Genomic DNA, 15902 nt, shown 5'->3' on the forward strand with positions numbered 1-15902 from the left:
TCAAGAAGCTAAAGCTATAGCAGACAGTAATACATATGGGAATCCACAGACTGAAAGACATAGTGAACACAATAAACTGACAAACCTGAAAAATCTAGCACATAAAAACAGACATCCAGTCTGCAAATAAACATACAAAAACTAGGTATCATTCAAATCTGAATCCAACTCATCCTCTACATGAAGAGGGTATACAATGGCACTCCCATCACTGCTTAGATGGATTTCTCTAGTCATCATATTTTGGAGGACATCAAGACTACCACAAAGTTCCTTCAACTTTGGAACGGCCAAGAGATTCTCCAGTGGCACATGAATAGCATCCCCTTCCAGAAAAAGTGGTTTGACAATGTTCTCCTTCATTTCTGCTGAAGTCTGAAGACTGGAAAGCCACAATGACAATGGTTCCTTCTTATTGTCTGCAGAACTGGTTGCTTCTTCCTCATCATCTTCAGGGAAGAGGTTATGTAAGAAGTTGCTTTTCATACGGTTCGCATGGGATAAAGCAATATTCAGTACTACTTTGCGAAGGTATTTTTCCTCTTGAATACTTGGATATACCACATGAAGAATCTATTCTTATAGAAAAGAAAATTGTAAAATTGAATGATAAATTACATACCATAGGAAGAAAAAACCCTGGGGCAAAAACAGAATTTCTGGAGGTTATTGTGTGGCATGTAGAGCATTAGATTGTAGGTGTAGAAGGTGTAGGTGTTAATAACCATCTCGCTGTGTGCTTTGTTCAATGACAGACATTACATATAAGGAAAATTGTACATACTCTCTTGTAAACACTTCTGTAATTCTTTTTAATATTCATGGATTCTACAGACTCAGTATAGTTCTTCCTAAATATTGCAATTTGGGAGCAGTATCCAACATCTTTATCTTCTGATTCTGCCTCTCCAACCCCAGAAAATTCTGCTGTGTAATTGTATTGTCTGGATATATTCATAGCCCTGGAGCAGGGAAAGAGAGGTTACAGTCATTGCAACAGGATATGTTTATAGAAGGACCGTAGCAGAAAAAATATGGTCTTAATGTGAAATTCAGATGTGGCAGATATATGCTGTGGCCTCCACAACAAAAAAGTAACGAGAAATTAGAACACAAGGTACTGGAGGTTTGTGTAGAATAGCAAGCAATGTGTGGATTTTGATTTCCCAACAATTCTTAAAGGACACCTGTCATCAGGTCTGTATCACTATTCCTGTCACCTCTACCTGTTGGAGCAGCTCACAAGGATCCCATCCCAGCCTTTATCTAGTTATTTCATACATTATTCTTTGTAAAATCATCTATTCTTTATTATGTAAATGAGGCTGGTCACATGGTCAGAGGCAGTGATGTCACTCCTGTTACTCCTCCCCTCTCCTCCCCCTGCTCATGTCTGTGTGTAATGTATAGTAAAGCATGGCTAGTGTGTGTGCTGCATCTGCTGACATGCTGCATCCTCCTAATATACAGGTGAGAGACACAGACATCAGCTACACATGAATCTGACATGTTCTGCTGTAACATGGCTGCCTGGAGCTGCTGTATCTCTCCTAAACACATACACACACAGGCTGCAGGGGGTGTGGCCACCAGCACCAGGAAGCACATCATTATACAGCCTCACTCCATTATACAGGCTGTCAGTCAAGCACTGTGGGTGTGGCTGTGCCTCCCACTCATGAATAGAGTGGACAGCTTGAATATGCTAATGCTTCATTGGACATTTCACAGGTCATTTGCATACAGCTTTAGGACCTCATTGCTTAGGTTTACAGGCATGTAGAGGGACAATGAAGGGATAGAGGCAATGCTCTCTAATGGCAGTTTATTAAAATATATTTAGTTTAGGGGGGTTATTTTGCATGACGGGTTCTCTTTAAAGGTTGGACTTGATGGACTTGCGTCTCCTTCCAGCCTTATATACTATGAACAATCAAAATATTGTGAAATTTTACTCCTTCAATATGTAGTGTAATTCTGCAAGTCTTTCACAAAATCCACGTTACATGTGGCTACCCTTAAGAGAAGTGTCCCTTAACCCCTTGCATGGAGAGGGCTCGCGGGCCAAGCCCTCTCCATAGGCGGTAGGTCTTTGCTGCATATTGCAGCAAAGGCTTACCAGTAACACCCGCGATCGGTGCTAGCACCGATCGTGGGTGCCTTCACGTCGATTGCTGCCGGCAGCTTCAAAATGCTGAGCCGCCATCTTGCCGCGGATCGACGCTCCCCGATGACGTCACGGGGAGTGGCGATCCGTTGCCATGACAGCTTCGGGTTTCACGAAGGCCGAAGCTGTCTCGTTTTAACCCATTCATTGCAATGTGCTATCAGCACATTGTAAGGAATGAGGAGTAAAATCCCCATATACTGCCATATTGCAGTATGGCAGCATATGGTAGGATTGATCAGACAACCTAGGGTTAAAGGTTAAAAAACAGTAAAAGTAAAAATTAAAAAAGTTTAAAAAAAAAATTATAATAAAAAACCCTAAAAATTCAAATCACCCCCCTTTCTCTAGAACTGATATAAATATTAATAAACAGTAAAAATCATAAACACATTCGGTATCGCTGCGTCTGAAAATGCCCGATCTATCAAAATGTAAAGGCCAAGTCATTAAAGGGTTAATATTTGTAAATTCTGTACCAGTATATTTTCCAGTAGAAATTTTCCACTCTACTGGAACACTTGGAACAAAGGAAAAAAAAAAACAAAACAATCCTTAACTTTGAAACTTTCGGGGAAAAAAAGGAAAATTATACAGCGCCCTATAAAAGCCTAAAAAGTCAAAACAAGTAGTTTGATGGTCTCACGCCCACAAGTGTGAAGGAAGAAGCAATGTGCTATATACAAATATCAAACTTTCCACTAATGTTTCTCCACTGATTCTTCGCTATTTTGTTTACACTGCTACAGCAATGACCTGTAATTTCAACATGGCGGCCAGTGACTGGTTGCACAGGTGATTTACCAACCATGTCAATATTTTTAAGTTAATTATGATTTTAAAAATCTAAAATTAAATATGCATGGATTCCACACTGAGAATCTGCATGGCTTTTCAATACGATTTTTGTTGAGGAGCTTCGTGTGCCGCTCCATTTTGGAGATGCAGTGGTGTAAGGACCCTGACATTTTTTATTGGATGGCAACCAAATCAAAAGATTATGGGGCACATTTACTTACCTGTCCGAGGAGTTCACCAGAAGTGCATTGTTCCGACGATAATGCACTCTGCCGCGATTCACTAAGATCGTGCACCTGATATCCTGCATGTGTCGCTTCCCCGCTCAGGTCCACCAGAGTTCACCTTCTTCTTGCAACACAATTTTAAAGTTAAATCCCGCGCTCACCCCAATTTCTGTTGCATGAAAGCCGATGCGATTGCGCCAAAATCCGATCGGGTGCAACACAATCCCCTTCTAAATACCTGTCTAGATGCCCATGGAAACCAATCAGAGCTCCTTTTTAATTTCATAAACCGCTGTGGGAAATGAAAGCTAAACTCGATTGGTTGCCATGGGCACTTCTGATAAATCTCCCCTACAGATACCATTAATTCTATATTTGCCAGTACAGACTTGCCAATAACTTTGGGCCAGGCCTTACTGGTGTCTTGGTTTCTAAGACATATGGAAATAGGTTGTTTCCGATCATCCCTTGTGAATAGATTGTTCGACCCCATAGTTGAAAACTGCTGTTTTATACAGTTAATGTAAACGTATTGTTTCAACTGTGGTTTCATTTTTATTTATTTATTTTTGTTTAAAAGGTCCTTCTGGACTAGAAAACAAGAATTAAAGCATAAATTTTCTACAGGATACGGTATAACTTCCTAATGATTGGGGGTCTAACAGCTAACAGAACTGAACTCCCAAGCAATTAGGAGAACAGAGATCCTCCTTACTAAGGGGTGTAACAGCAGGCCGAGCATGTACCCTGTTACATGTTCTGTGCAATGTTTGGTAGCTCTTAAATAATTGAATGGGCGGCAGGGCAAATGCTCAGCCTGCCATTACACCCGTTAGGAAGAACAGGATCTGTGCTCTCCGAACCGCTGGGGAGTCTACATGACCAGTGAGGGTCCCAGCTGTCAGACCCTCACCGATTAGAAAGTTGTCCCCTATCCTGTGGATTGGGAATAACTTCTTAAATTGGGACAGCCCTTTTAATTATCAGGGATTGACATGAATAAGACATCTCACCAGTTCTGAAATTCTTTTCGGTCCCATTCAAACTTGTGGTCTGGGTGTCTGAAACCTGTTTTTTCAGAAAGCAGGACATTAAACTCTACATTTGGAGTACTGATGACAACAGCACGTGGAGCCATAAAACCAAACAGCACATTTTGGAATTTTTCAAGAATATCCGCTTCCAAGTGTTCAATCCTTCAAAGAGATAAGTAATCAAAAACTAGTTACATTTTTCAAATGATAATAACAAGAATTGTAAATTGTTCTTCTAAAAAATTACCAGCTGAGGAAGAAGATCCTTAGTGAAGAGCAGGTAAATAAGGAAACTATGATTAATAAATTATATGCGCCATTTTATTAACACGGAAGTGTTCAACCACTACACCATTAGCTGCAAGAGCCCAGGCTGGAAACTACATGTACACATAAAGTGCACAGTTTGGCGCCACCTACAGATTAAAAAACAAACTGCAGTCTCTAAGGTCAGTCAAACATCCAGAGAAACTTGAAATCTGTGGGAAATAAGTTTTTTTCCTCTCAAACAAAAATCTTCCTTGACCTATTTAATTCTGGACTCCATGGGTCTGGACAACATTTATTATGTGTGGTAATGTTTCCATTAGTGTAGCCATGTTGTTGGAAATAAGACAGCTGCAGTGGCCAGACATGCACTACAGAGGCCTCCCCAACCACCTGGATTCAGCGCTCATTATCCCATCATGTCCTAAGCAGTTCTTTTTGTGCTATCCTTCCAGCAGAGGTGGTGATATCCAAGTACAACAATCTCGTTTCTAAGGCACAACATGGCTACATTATCTTCATATTGATATTTTTTTTAAAAAACAACCAATTAAAAAAATGTATATACAGGCAGTCCTCGGGTTACGTACAAGAGAGGTTAGGATCAGGATAAGCTTAATTGTAGACACCTTAGATAACTGTTATAGCTGTTTATTGTAACCTAGGGCTCAAGTACAGTAAATTACCAACATCCAGAGGTCCGTTTGTAACTAGGGGTCGTCTGTAAGTTAGGTGGTCTTAAGTAGGGGACCGACTGTATATGGAATCTAAATTAAATGAAATGTCAAGGCCCAGATAGTATTGTATAGAAGTTTTGGAAAACTGCCGAGCACAGAGGTCAGCTCTATCCACCACAAAGATAGACAGTGAATGGGACTGAAAGGAACAGCATGTTTGTCTGCCATTCCACTCATCTGTGACAACAGGACCCCCGTTCTCTGGATTGCTTTGGGCCAATCAGATTGTTACTTCCTATGCTGTGGATATGGGATCACTTAAATAGTTGGTACAACCCCTTAAAGACGTGCCATTAGGGGGTATGAAGAGTACTCACAGGCTGAGCCTCTCCATGCATAATGCAGAAAATACCCAGCGTTAACAACAGTTATCAATTCTGGCTCTGATCGCTATTAAAGCACAGGGACACTGTAACAGATAAGCAGCAAAATCCCCCAAAACTGCAATACAGCTGTATTGGAGTATATGGTAGGGACTATCAGACCCCCTTTTGTTAGAATCAAGTATGATATACCCCAGGGACACTAACTCATAGATGCAGGCACTGTGACTGTGGTAATCTTCTTATGTTGGTTATCCATGGCCTCCTTCTTTCTAAGATCAGCTTTTAGGGAATCACAGGTATCGTTGGGGAAAAAAAATATATATAAAATGTAACTTTTAATAGATATACATTAAAATAAGACTCTCCAATGTATGCAAAAGTGTGTACAGGATTGGTGAAGACGTGACACACTGTCGCAAATCTAAAATAAAAACGGACTGTTCCAGCTCAAAGAGTATAACCTACAAATATCATTGGTAGGTGTTGGTTAACTCAGTGGCCTGGAGGCAGGTACATCTATAATGTGAGGAGATGTTCCCGTTGCCCCGTATTCTAGTATGGATACGTTAAGGCAGCTTAGGGGGTAATTCCCTGCATATAACAAGTCCTAGTGTGCTACAAAGACTAATGTCCTAGCCTCTCATCTCTCCACCTCTACACATTTCGCCCCTGATGGTGGGGCTCGTCAGGAGACACCTTGAGGATGAGGTAAATAGAATGAAGATTTGTATCCTCAATTCATTCAGGACACACAAAAAACAAAAGAAAAGGAACGCTGGCGTCCTGATGGTGGGCGCCAGCGTGTGATAGTCGTAGCCGCCGGCGCGGCGGGGCAGCTGGAATATAAATCCAGAAGGCTCCGCCTTGTGGGCCGGGCGCGTTGCGCCATTGGAGAAGAGAATTTTTAGTCCCATCCCATAGAGTCCATGGGTGGTGCTTATGACGTCATAGACCCACCCACTTCTACATGATTGGTTGGCACAAACCGGTAGGTGGTAACTGTCTAACCAAACCACGCCTTTCTGATTCATGACGCTGTAGGACCGCCGTTGCGAGAATGATAGGGCGCAACGGCAGGGGGCGGTGGCAATAACAAGCCGCCCAGGACACCAGCGTTTAGGAGGGGGTGATCCCTTCATTATTCGGGGCGTGTCTGGATGTCATTGCTCCGGTAGGTGTCATGTCACTGGTTTGCGACTAAAAGAATAACAGGGTGAAAATCATGGTATAAGGGAGAACGATGCAGCCCTATATACCAGTATGTACATATCCAGAAGGTTGGATCTGATTGTCATATCGATGCATCAGATCAACATATCAATGCATCAGACCGTCATGCCGATGCATCAGTACAGTACAGATGGATGTGTCTACAAGTCAAATGTATTAAATAAAGAGCAGTAGCTGAAGTGCCATAGCACACATCATGGGATATAAAAGGTCCTTTTCGTGCTGTCCTCAAGAGATCTCAGAAGAGGGGACTGGTTTAGATGAAAGGTGTGAAGGAAATGTTGTCATTTAAACCCTCCGGTTTTACACATTTCATGCGGAAGATCCATTGGGCTTCTTTCCTTAGGATGTTATTATTCCAGTCACCTCTTCTGGGAGACGGTCGGATTTTCTCAATGCCCTGAAATTTCAGGGCATCCAGATTGCCGCCGTGGTATTTGTGAACTTGGTTGGCCAAGGGTCTGTCCTCTTCTCTTCTGATGTTACCTATGTGGTCCAGGATCCTTACCCTGAATTCTTTGATGGTCTTCCCCACATAGTTCAGAGGACATGGACACGTAGCCACGTAAACAACCCCCATGGTACGGCAGTTGATAAATTCACGGTTCTGGTAGGAAACCCCCGTAGTTACACTGCAGAAGGATTTGCTTTGGTTGATATATTTGCATGCTCTGCAATCTCCACATTTATAGGTCCCCGTGATCCTATTTTTGTGGAGCCAGGTATTATCTGAAGCGATCGGTGCCAAATGGCTATGAACTAGCCGGTCGCCCAGGTTCTTGCCCCTTCTGTAGGTAATTGCCGGATGGATATCGATCCTGTTTTTTAGATCTTTATCATGACAGAGGATCCCCCAGAATTTCTTCAGTATATTTTTTACCTCTGGGGCTTTGTCATCAAATGTTCCTATAAGTCTGATCTTATTGTCACCCTCCTCTTTTTGCCTAGGGACCAGTAAGGAGGTTCTATCCAAGCCCCTAGCGTGACTTTTTGCCTCATCCAATACATTTTCAGGGTACCCCCTCTTTAGAAATCGTTTCTTCAAGTCTACTGCCTTCAGGTCAAAATCAGTTTGAGAAGAACAGTTTCTCCTGATGCGCAGGAACTGTCCTTTGGGTATTCCCCTTTTCAGTGTTGGTGGGTGATAGCTCTGCCACATTAGAAGGTTATTAGAGACGGTTGGTTTACGGAACACTGAGGTTTCCAAACAGCCTTCTCCTTTGATTGTTATAAGGAGATCAAGAAATGAGATCGTCTCAGACTGGATTTCCGAGGTTAGTCTAATACCCAGATTATTATCATTGAGGGTATTAACAAAAGCAGAGAAGGATTCTTTCGTGTCCATCCATAGAAGTAGGACATCGTCTATGAATCTAATCCATAGACCAATCTTTGATGTCCAAACTCCCATCTCCTCTGCGAAGACGAAACGCTCCTCCCACCAGCCCAGGAACAAGTTGGCGTATGTGGGGGCCATCGGGCTCCCCATCGCAGTGCCCCTGAGCTGGTGGAAGAAGCGTCCGTCGAACAGAAAGTAGTTATGTTCGAGTATAAAGGTAAGGAGGTCCATGATGAACTGGTTGTGATTGGCCAAGTGTGAGCCTCTGGTGGAAAGGAAGTATTTCACTCCCGTGCGACCCTTATCATGGGGGATGGAGCTATACAGGGCTTCTACATCTAAGCTGGCCAAAAAAGTACCCTGAGGGACCGTGATGTCATCTAGTCTCCTCAGGACGTCCATCGTGTCTCTCACATACGATGGAAGAGCTAGTACAAACGGACGTAAAATCTTGTCCACATAGGTAGAAATGCCTAGAGTTAGACTATTGATGCCTGAGACAATCGGGCGTCCCTTGAGAGGGGGGTAGCCCTTATGCACCTTCGGTAAACAGTAGAAGGTTGCGATGGTTGGATATTTAGGCAAAAGAAAGTCAAACTCTTGTTGATCAATCAGGCCTGTTTCCATGGCCGTGGACAAAATCCTGCGTAGTTGTACTGCAAACGTCTGGGACGGGTCCTGTTGCAGCACCCTATAACATTCCTTATCCCAGAGAATAGATTGGCACATGAGCTTATAGTCATTCCTCTCCATCAAGACCACATTCCCCCCTTTGTCTGATGCTTTTATAATAATGGAGTGATCATTTTCCAAAGACAAAAGGGCATGTATCTGGTTCCTATTGAGGTTAGATCTTAACCTATCTGGCCCCGATATGGCGCAAAGTTCCTTTATGACCAACTCCTCAAAGATGTCAATCGTACTGGTGTCAAATACTGGGGGGTTAGCTCTGCTCTTGTTTCTTAGGTCTGTGAATGGACCCTCTCCTGGAGCCCTCTGACCCTCATCCCAGAGCCCCTCCAGCATTCTGAGGTTTGTTAGATCGGATTCTTCTATGCCTAGAGTTCTACAGGTTTTACGATCATTTATGGCCATGAATTTTGCCCATCTTAATTTACGGGTAAAAAGTGCTAGATCTTTCACCCATGTAAACTGATCAAACCTACATGTGGGCACAAAGGAAAGCCCTTTGGCCAGCACTTGAAGTTCATACATGGAAAGTAAACGTTTAGAGAGGTTGATGATCTGTAATTTGTCTCCCATATTGGTGGTCGTCATAGATGCTTCCTCCTGGGTTTTTAGTCGGTCCGTGATTTGGTCGGTGGGATGTGAGGTATGTAACTCTAGGGTGGTGGTTGGTCCTTGCGTTCTCGCAAGAGGTATTGGGTGATGGGGGGGACCTGGGATAAAAAAGGCTGTTCACTGCCCTGAGCCCCTGATGATCCTCTCCCTCTACCTCTTGCTCTCCCCCTACCACCTCTGTTACGTGCTCCTCCTCTAGGGATCCCTCTTTGTTTATTTCTATTGTCACTTTTTTGTTTGGTATTTGATCTTTCAGTATCGGACAGTTCGTATTCCGATGCTGAATTCTCCGATTCGGAGATTGCTTGGGCAAGGGTCACAGAGTCGTATGCTCTATTTTCTTTAAAGTCCGCTAGATCTCTTAGATATTGGAAATGTTTTCGGTTCTTTATGAAATTAGTGTATTTCTCAATATCCGATTGTAGGCTCCTTTCTCTTTTCTCAAATTCACTGTCAGAGGAGAAAGATCTGGCATTGGAGATAGCCTCTTTTAGCCGTGATGCATATTTCTCCAGAGCCACTTTCTCCTCTTCCAACAAGAATCCAATGAGTCTAAAAGAGCTCTCTGTGACTTCTTTTTCCCACCTAGTGACTAGAGAGGGATTCCTAAACCGTTTAGCTGGCAAAATTGGGTTGCGGAGACCTCTGGGGACAATTTTGTTGTTTAAGTAATTTGTGAGTCCCTGAATCTCCCACCAAGACCTCGTGTATTCTTTGTACACGGTCGTAAGATGTTTAAATGCACCTTTGATGGAGGTCGGTGTTGTGTTTAATGGTAACTCTGTTTCAGAAAACACATTCTTGGCTTCATTCAGCCACTGCTCAGTATTTATATCATTTGACAGGAACCCTGCCATGTAACTAATAATTGGATTGTGCTAAAGAAAATTAGAAATAGAATCACTGAGGAGCTGGGTTTGATGTCACCCAAAGATACAAATATAAGAGAGGGAATCACAGGTATCGTTGGGGAAAAAAATATATATAAAATGTAACTTTTAATAGATATACATTAAAATAAGACTCTCCAATGTATGCAAAAGTGTGTACAGGATTGGTGAAGACGTGACACACTGTCGCAAATCTAAAATAAAAACGGACTGTTCCAGCTCAAAGAGTATAACCTACAAATATCATTGGTAGGTGTTGGTTAACTCAGTGGCCTGGAGGCAGGTACATCTATAATGTGAGGAGATGTTCCCGTTGCCCCGTATTCTAGTATGGATACGTTAAGGCAGCTTAGGGGGTAATTCCCTGCATATAACAAGTCCTAGTGTGCTACAAAGACTAATGTCCTAGCCTCTCATCTCTCCACCTCTACACGTTTCGCCCCTGATGGTGGGGCTCGTCAGGAGACACCTAGAGGATGAGGTAAATAGAATGAAGATTTGTATCCTCAATTCATTCAGGACACACAAAAAACAAAAGAAAAGGAACGCTGGCGTCCTGATGGAATATAAATCCAGAAGGCTCCGCCTTGTGGGCCGGGCGCGTCGCGCCATTGGAGAAGAGAATTTTTAGTCCCATCCCATAGAGTCCATGGGTGGTGCTTATGACGTCATAGACCCACCCACTTCTACATGATTGGTTGGCACAAACCGGTAGGTGGTAACTGTCTAACCAAACCACGCCTTTCTGATTCATGACGCTGTAGGACCGCCGTTGCGAGAATGATAGGGCGCAACGGCAGGGGGCGGTGGCAATAACAAGCCGCCCAGGACACCAGCGTTTAGGAGGGGGTGATCCCTTCATTATTCGGGGCGTGTCTGGATGTCATTGCTCCGGTAGGTGTCATGTCACTGGTTTGCGACTAAAAGAATAACAGGGTGAAAATCATGGTATAAGGGAGAACGATGCAGCCCTATATACCAGTATGTACATATCCAGAAGGTTGGATCTGATTGTCATATCGATGCATCAGATCAACATATCAATGCATCAGACCGTCATGCCGATGCATCAGTACAGTACAGATGGATGTGTCTACAAGTCAAATGTATTAAATAAAGAGCAGTAGCTGAAGTGCCATAGCACACATCATGGGATATAAAAGGTCCTTTTCGTGCTGTCCTCACGATCAGCTTTTAGAATTAAGCTAATGAGCCCAAAAGGCTCCATAATAGAGTGTTGTTTGCATTCAGGTTACACCGATCCCTAATATACCACTGCTCTACCTTATATGCAGAGTACCCTAACCCTTGCTTATATTATAACACATAACATATAATCTCCTACATACTTACAGCTCTATGCACGTTATTAGGTCAAATCCAAGCAGGGCAGGATCCTTTTCAGAAACAGATCCCTGATATAAAGTTACTGTTAATGCCCTTTCCAGTGGCTCCAGGTAGTGGATCGGCAGAGGGGTTAAAATATACCTGATAATAAAAGGCATAACAGATGACATTTCCTACAATACATGTGGAATGCATTACTATAAATGTAAATAATATTGTCATGTGCCATTATGTTTAGCCCGTAAGTGTAACAATATACATTTTCCAATATATCATGTATTGGGGCGGCTAGTTGTGAACATTTTTTAATGTTAATGTTATAGTTAAATCTGTGCCTTAAAGGGAACCTGTCACCACATTTGCACATATACAGCCAGTGACAGGTTCCTATAGAGCTCTATTAACTGACTGACACGTTTCTTTTAGCTATTGTTTTGTAAATTGTTTCGCTTACATCCACATAAATCACCTTTCATATTACCTGGCATCAGAGGGCGGGCATGTCCTGTCCCCCCCCCCCCGCCCATCTAATCCTCCCCATGCCTTTAGCATCTTAATATTAGCAAACTGTACCCCATGCAAGTATCTGACCACATGAAGTCACACAATAGGTGTTCTCCTTAAGGAGAGTTTATAAATTAAGGCCACCTTAAAGGCGTGTGGAGACTTAAAGCCATAGATGCTCCACTAGGGAATTCTGGGAAGAATGCAAATATGTTTTCCAAGGTGTTAAATGGAAAACAATGCTTCCTTTTGCTACATTGAAAGGAGCCCCCTTAACACCAAGTATGACCTACAAGAAGTCTAAAAACATGATGTGGGATTAAGCCAAACCAGTATATCTACTCCATAAGGAACAGACTCCCAACTGTAGACAACACTGTTTCGACCTGGTCGACCAGTACAGCGTAGGGAACTGATTTGGCTGTGTGAGAGGCTATTGACTAGGGTCAGACAGTAGGTTTTCTCCTTATTGTCGAACCATGGTATACCGCTATGGTTGGACAATAAATCCAGATTCATGGACGGGTCACAGTGCTGAGGAAGGGACTTTGAGCACCGCGTGGTGTATGACTCCCTGTTGAACAGCACGGAATATGGTTACTGTATTGGTACTGCCATTTAATGGAGCTGTGCAATGCTCGGATTCCATCCTCACCACTGTTGTTGGTCAGTAAAATCTGGATTTGCAGACGTGTATTTCAGCCAATATATTGAGTGTTCAACTTTTATGTAGAAAGGTCTATCCACCAAAAAGCTAAAACATCAAAGATGTGAAAGATCAGTTGATCCCAGAGAAAACTCATATTATATTTTGATTTATATTTTTATAAAGTTTAGTTACTTACCCTTTAAGTTTCAGCACATCTTCATCTATGTCAACACCAACAAGCTCCTCAATGAAGTCTAAGAACTTCAGCCTGTGCAGAAGAGAGCATTCACTGCATCCCAAATCTGCAACCTGTGGGGTAAATGCAACACCAGCCAGGTCACTGGGACCACAAACACAGATGACAAAGTGATGACACAAGGGCCATTTTTGTGGGCATATGAAACAGATGTGGTTACCATGGACTGAGGATACCAAATTTAATACACATTACATGAATTTCAAATGTTTTGTAAAATTGACAACAACAGACCCCAGTAACACTGACTTTAAAAATTCCCCTTTGGTGCATCAGGTGTAAAAATGTAAAATGTTACAAAATCGTTCCACAAATCTTTGTAATGTTCTGACAACAGAATTGTGTAGAGCAGCACTTCATGTACGGTATTACCCCTGCGTGTGTTTGCATTTTATGATTTTTCTTGTAGTTTGATCACAGTGAGTTTTTCACCTCAGGGTGCAGACACACGTCGCGTTTAACAGATGCATTTAAAAACGCATTGCAACAGCTGAAGAGATGATTTGCCTAATTAAACAGCTGTTAACACTTGTGTTTACAAAATGCAAATGTTACGCTTGTGTTAACATATGCGTTAACGGTTGCATTTTGTATACACACATGTTAACAGCTGTTTAATTAGGCAAATCACTCTTCAGCTGTTGCAATGCATTGTTAAACGCAACGTGTGACCGCACCTTCTGGCTGGCTGCATTCCTCCCTTCCCTGTGCGCACCTACACTGCTGGTTATATATCAGCTGATCTTAAACACAGCTCCAGTGAAAGTGTCCATTTAAGCCTTCTGCTTTATTCAAGGACTAAAATACTGACCTTTTTGGGCCTGTAAGTATTGATGTAAGATTTGACAAATTCATATCGCTGTTCATACAGTGGTGGTCTAAAGCGTATTGGCTCCATGTGTCTTGAAGATGATGTCTCATAGATGCCTTAAATGTGATAGCAATTCAAAACAAAGTTAAATGGAGAATATATATGAATATGCTAAGAATAATGCTTAGAGTTGAGAGCACATAATACGGAATTGCTGAACAATGTCCACTGTGGATATTATGTACAAAACAGTTAACAATGGCCTATATTCACTGCATTACGCTTATTCCGCTCTATATGGCTCTTGACTTAACCTACTCCAGTTATCAAAGAAATCACATATACAAACTTAAATAATGTTTATACTTTACACAGTCTTTAAAGGGGTATTCCGGCAAAGACAAGTTTCTTATATGTACTCAGGATATCAAAATAACACTTTCTCTAATTCACTGTTATTAACAAAAAACTTGAATTATTCTCACTGTTAATTCCTTTTCCATTAATTCCACCATGATGGCCCCATTTGGAGGATGACCCTTGACTCTGCAGGGATAGGAAGCGTAGAGGTTAAATAGCCCCCCTTTACCCCTTCGCATCCACATACCAGTGGCTTCAAATAACAACACCTGGCAGTGGATACAACCCATTTCTTGTATGTTTAGATCACATACATCACAGGTAAAAACATATGACATTATACATAGAAAAACATAGGATGGGAATATACGTGGGCCGTCATGGTGGACTAATGGAAAAGGAATTAACGGTGAGAATAATTCAAGTTTTCCCCTAGTGTCCCCCATGACAGCCCCACTTGGAGACATAATAAATAATCTGTTTTTAAGAGGGGACAAAAACCTGTAAGATCTTCCTACTAAATACCAGTTAATTAGTATTTTGGATATCTAATCTATAATGTGTAGCAAAAGTCATATGGCTGGACCAGGTTGCAGCCCTATAAATCTGTTAGATTAAAGCTCCTCTTTTTTTCTGCCCAGGAGGTCACTATGGCCCAAGTTGAGTGTGCTTTTATTGATTCAGGAGCAAGTAGATGTTGTGATGCATACACTGCCTTGATGATCATCTGGATCCATTTCGCAATTGAGGCTTTGGATGCTTTTCTGCCTTTTTTCTTTCCACCGTATGGAAGGAGGATGTTACAATCTTTCCACCAAGGTCCAGTTTGCTCTAAATATCGTAATAAAGCTCTTCTGACATCTAATGAGTGCCATGCAACTTCTTTTTGAGTTTTTGGTTCTTGGCAGAAGGAAGGCAGAATGATCTCTTGATTTCGGTGAAAATCAGAGGAGACCTTGGGAACAAAAGTTTTGTCTAGTGTTAGAGTTATTCTGTCTTTCTTTAAATAGGATTATCTAATCGAGAGGTTCTGCATTTCCCCCAATCTCCTAGCTGATGTGATAGCTATCAAAATTGTTACTTTTAAAGTAAGATCTTTTATGTTAGCCGACTCAAGTGGTTCGAAGGGAGGACCTGCTAGATAATTTAAGACTAATGAAAGATCCCAAGTTGGGATTTTTAGTTTAAATTTAGGTCTTAACCTGGAAGTAGCTTTTACGAACCTCTTTATCCATCTGTGTTCAGCAAAGGATACATCAAAGAACGCCCCTAAAGCTGAGATCTGCACTTTAAGTGTACTAGTTTTTAGCCCTTTTTCAAACCCCGCTTGTAGGAATTCCAGGACCTGAGAAATATTGGGAGATAATTGATTAGGAGTCTCTGTCCCACAAAGAGATACAAATCTCTTCCATATTTTTGAATATATAGCAAAGGTTACTGGTTTATGACTCGCCTTTAACAAGCCTCTAGATTTCAACAGTCTCCGTTCAGGATCTAGACGGAAAGGTTGAGGGCTGAAGGGTTTGGATGATACACCGGCCCTTGATAAAGAATATCCTTCCGGGGTGAAAGAAGTATTGGTTCTGCTACTGCTAGATCCTTCAGGGCAGAGAACCAGTTCTTTTTTGGCCAAAATGGGATTATTGCAATCACCTTCG

General features: G+C 42.0%; 1 protein-coding gene across 6 annotated transcripts in view; it reads right to left on the reverse strand.

Annotated features, from left to right (window-relative positions):
• Positions 1-15902, reverse strand: part of HENMT1 (HEN methyltransferase 1) — a 24925-nt gene continuing 9023 nt past the window's right edge. For 5 of the 6 annotated variants that reach the window (XM_072129078.1, XM_072129077.1, XM_072129081.1 and 2 more), the window contains 6 exons: positions 13885-14000; positions 13014-13126; positions 11671-11805; positions 4206-4388; positions 785-962; positions 1-573 (listed from right to left, as the gene is read on the reverse strand). In XM_072129078.1, the coding sequence (XP_071985179.1) occupies positions 142-573; positions 785-962; positions 4206-4388; positions 11671-11805; positions 13014-13126; positions 13885-13971 (1128 nt within the window). In that variant the 5' untranslated portion in view covers positions 13972-14000 and the 3' untranslated portion in view covers positions 1-141. Of the gene's footprint in view, positions 574-784; positions 963-4205; positions 4389-11670; positions 11806-13013; positions 13158-13884; positions 14001-15902 lie in introns of all 6 variants that reach the window. The other variant, XM_072129076.1, reaches the window with a different exon arrangement.

The sequence above is a fragment of the Engystomops pustulosus genome, chromosome 10 (assembly GCF_040894005.1).
Source record: "Engystomops pustulosus chromosome 10, aEngPut4.maternal, whole genome shotgun sequence".
NCBI classification, from domain to species: Eukaryota; Metazoa; Chordata; class Amphibia; order Anura; family Leptodactylidae; genus Engystomops; species Engystomops pustulosus.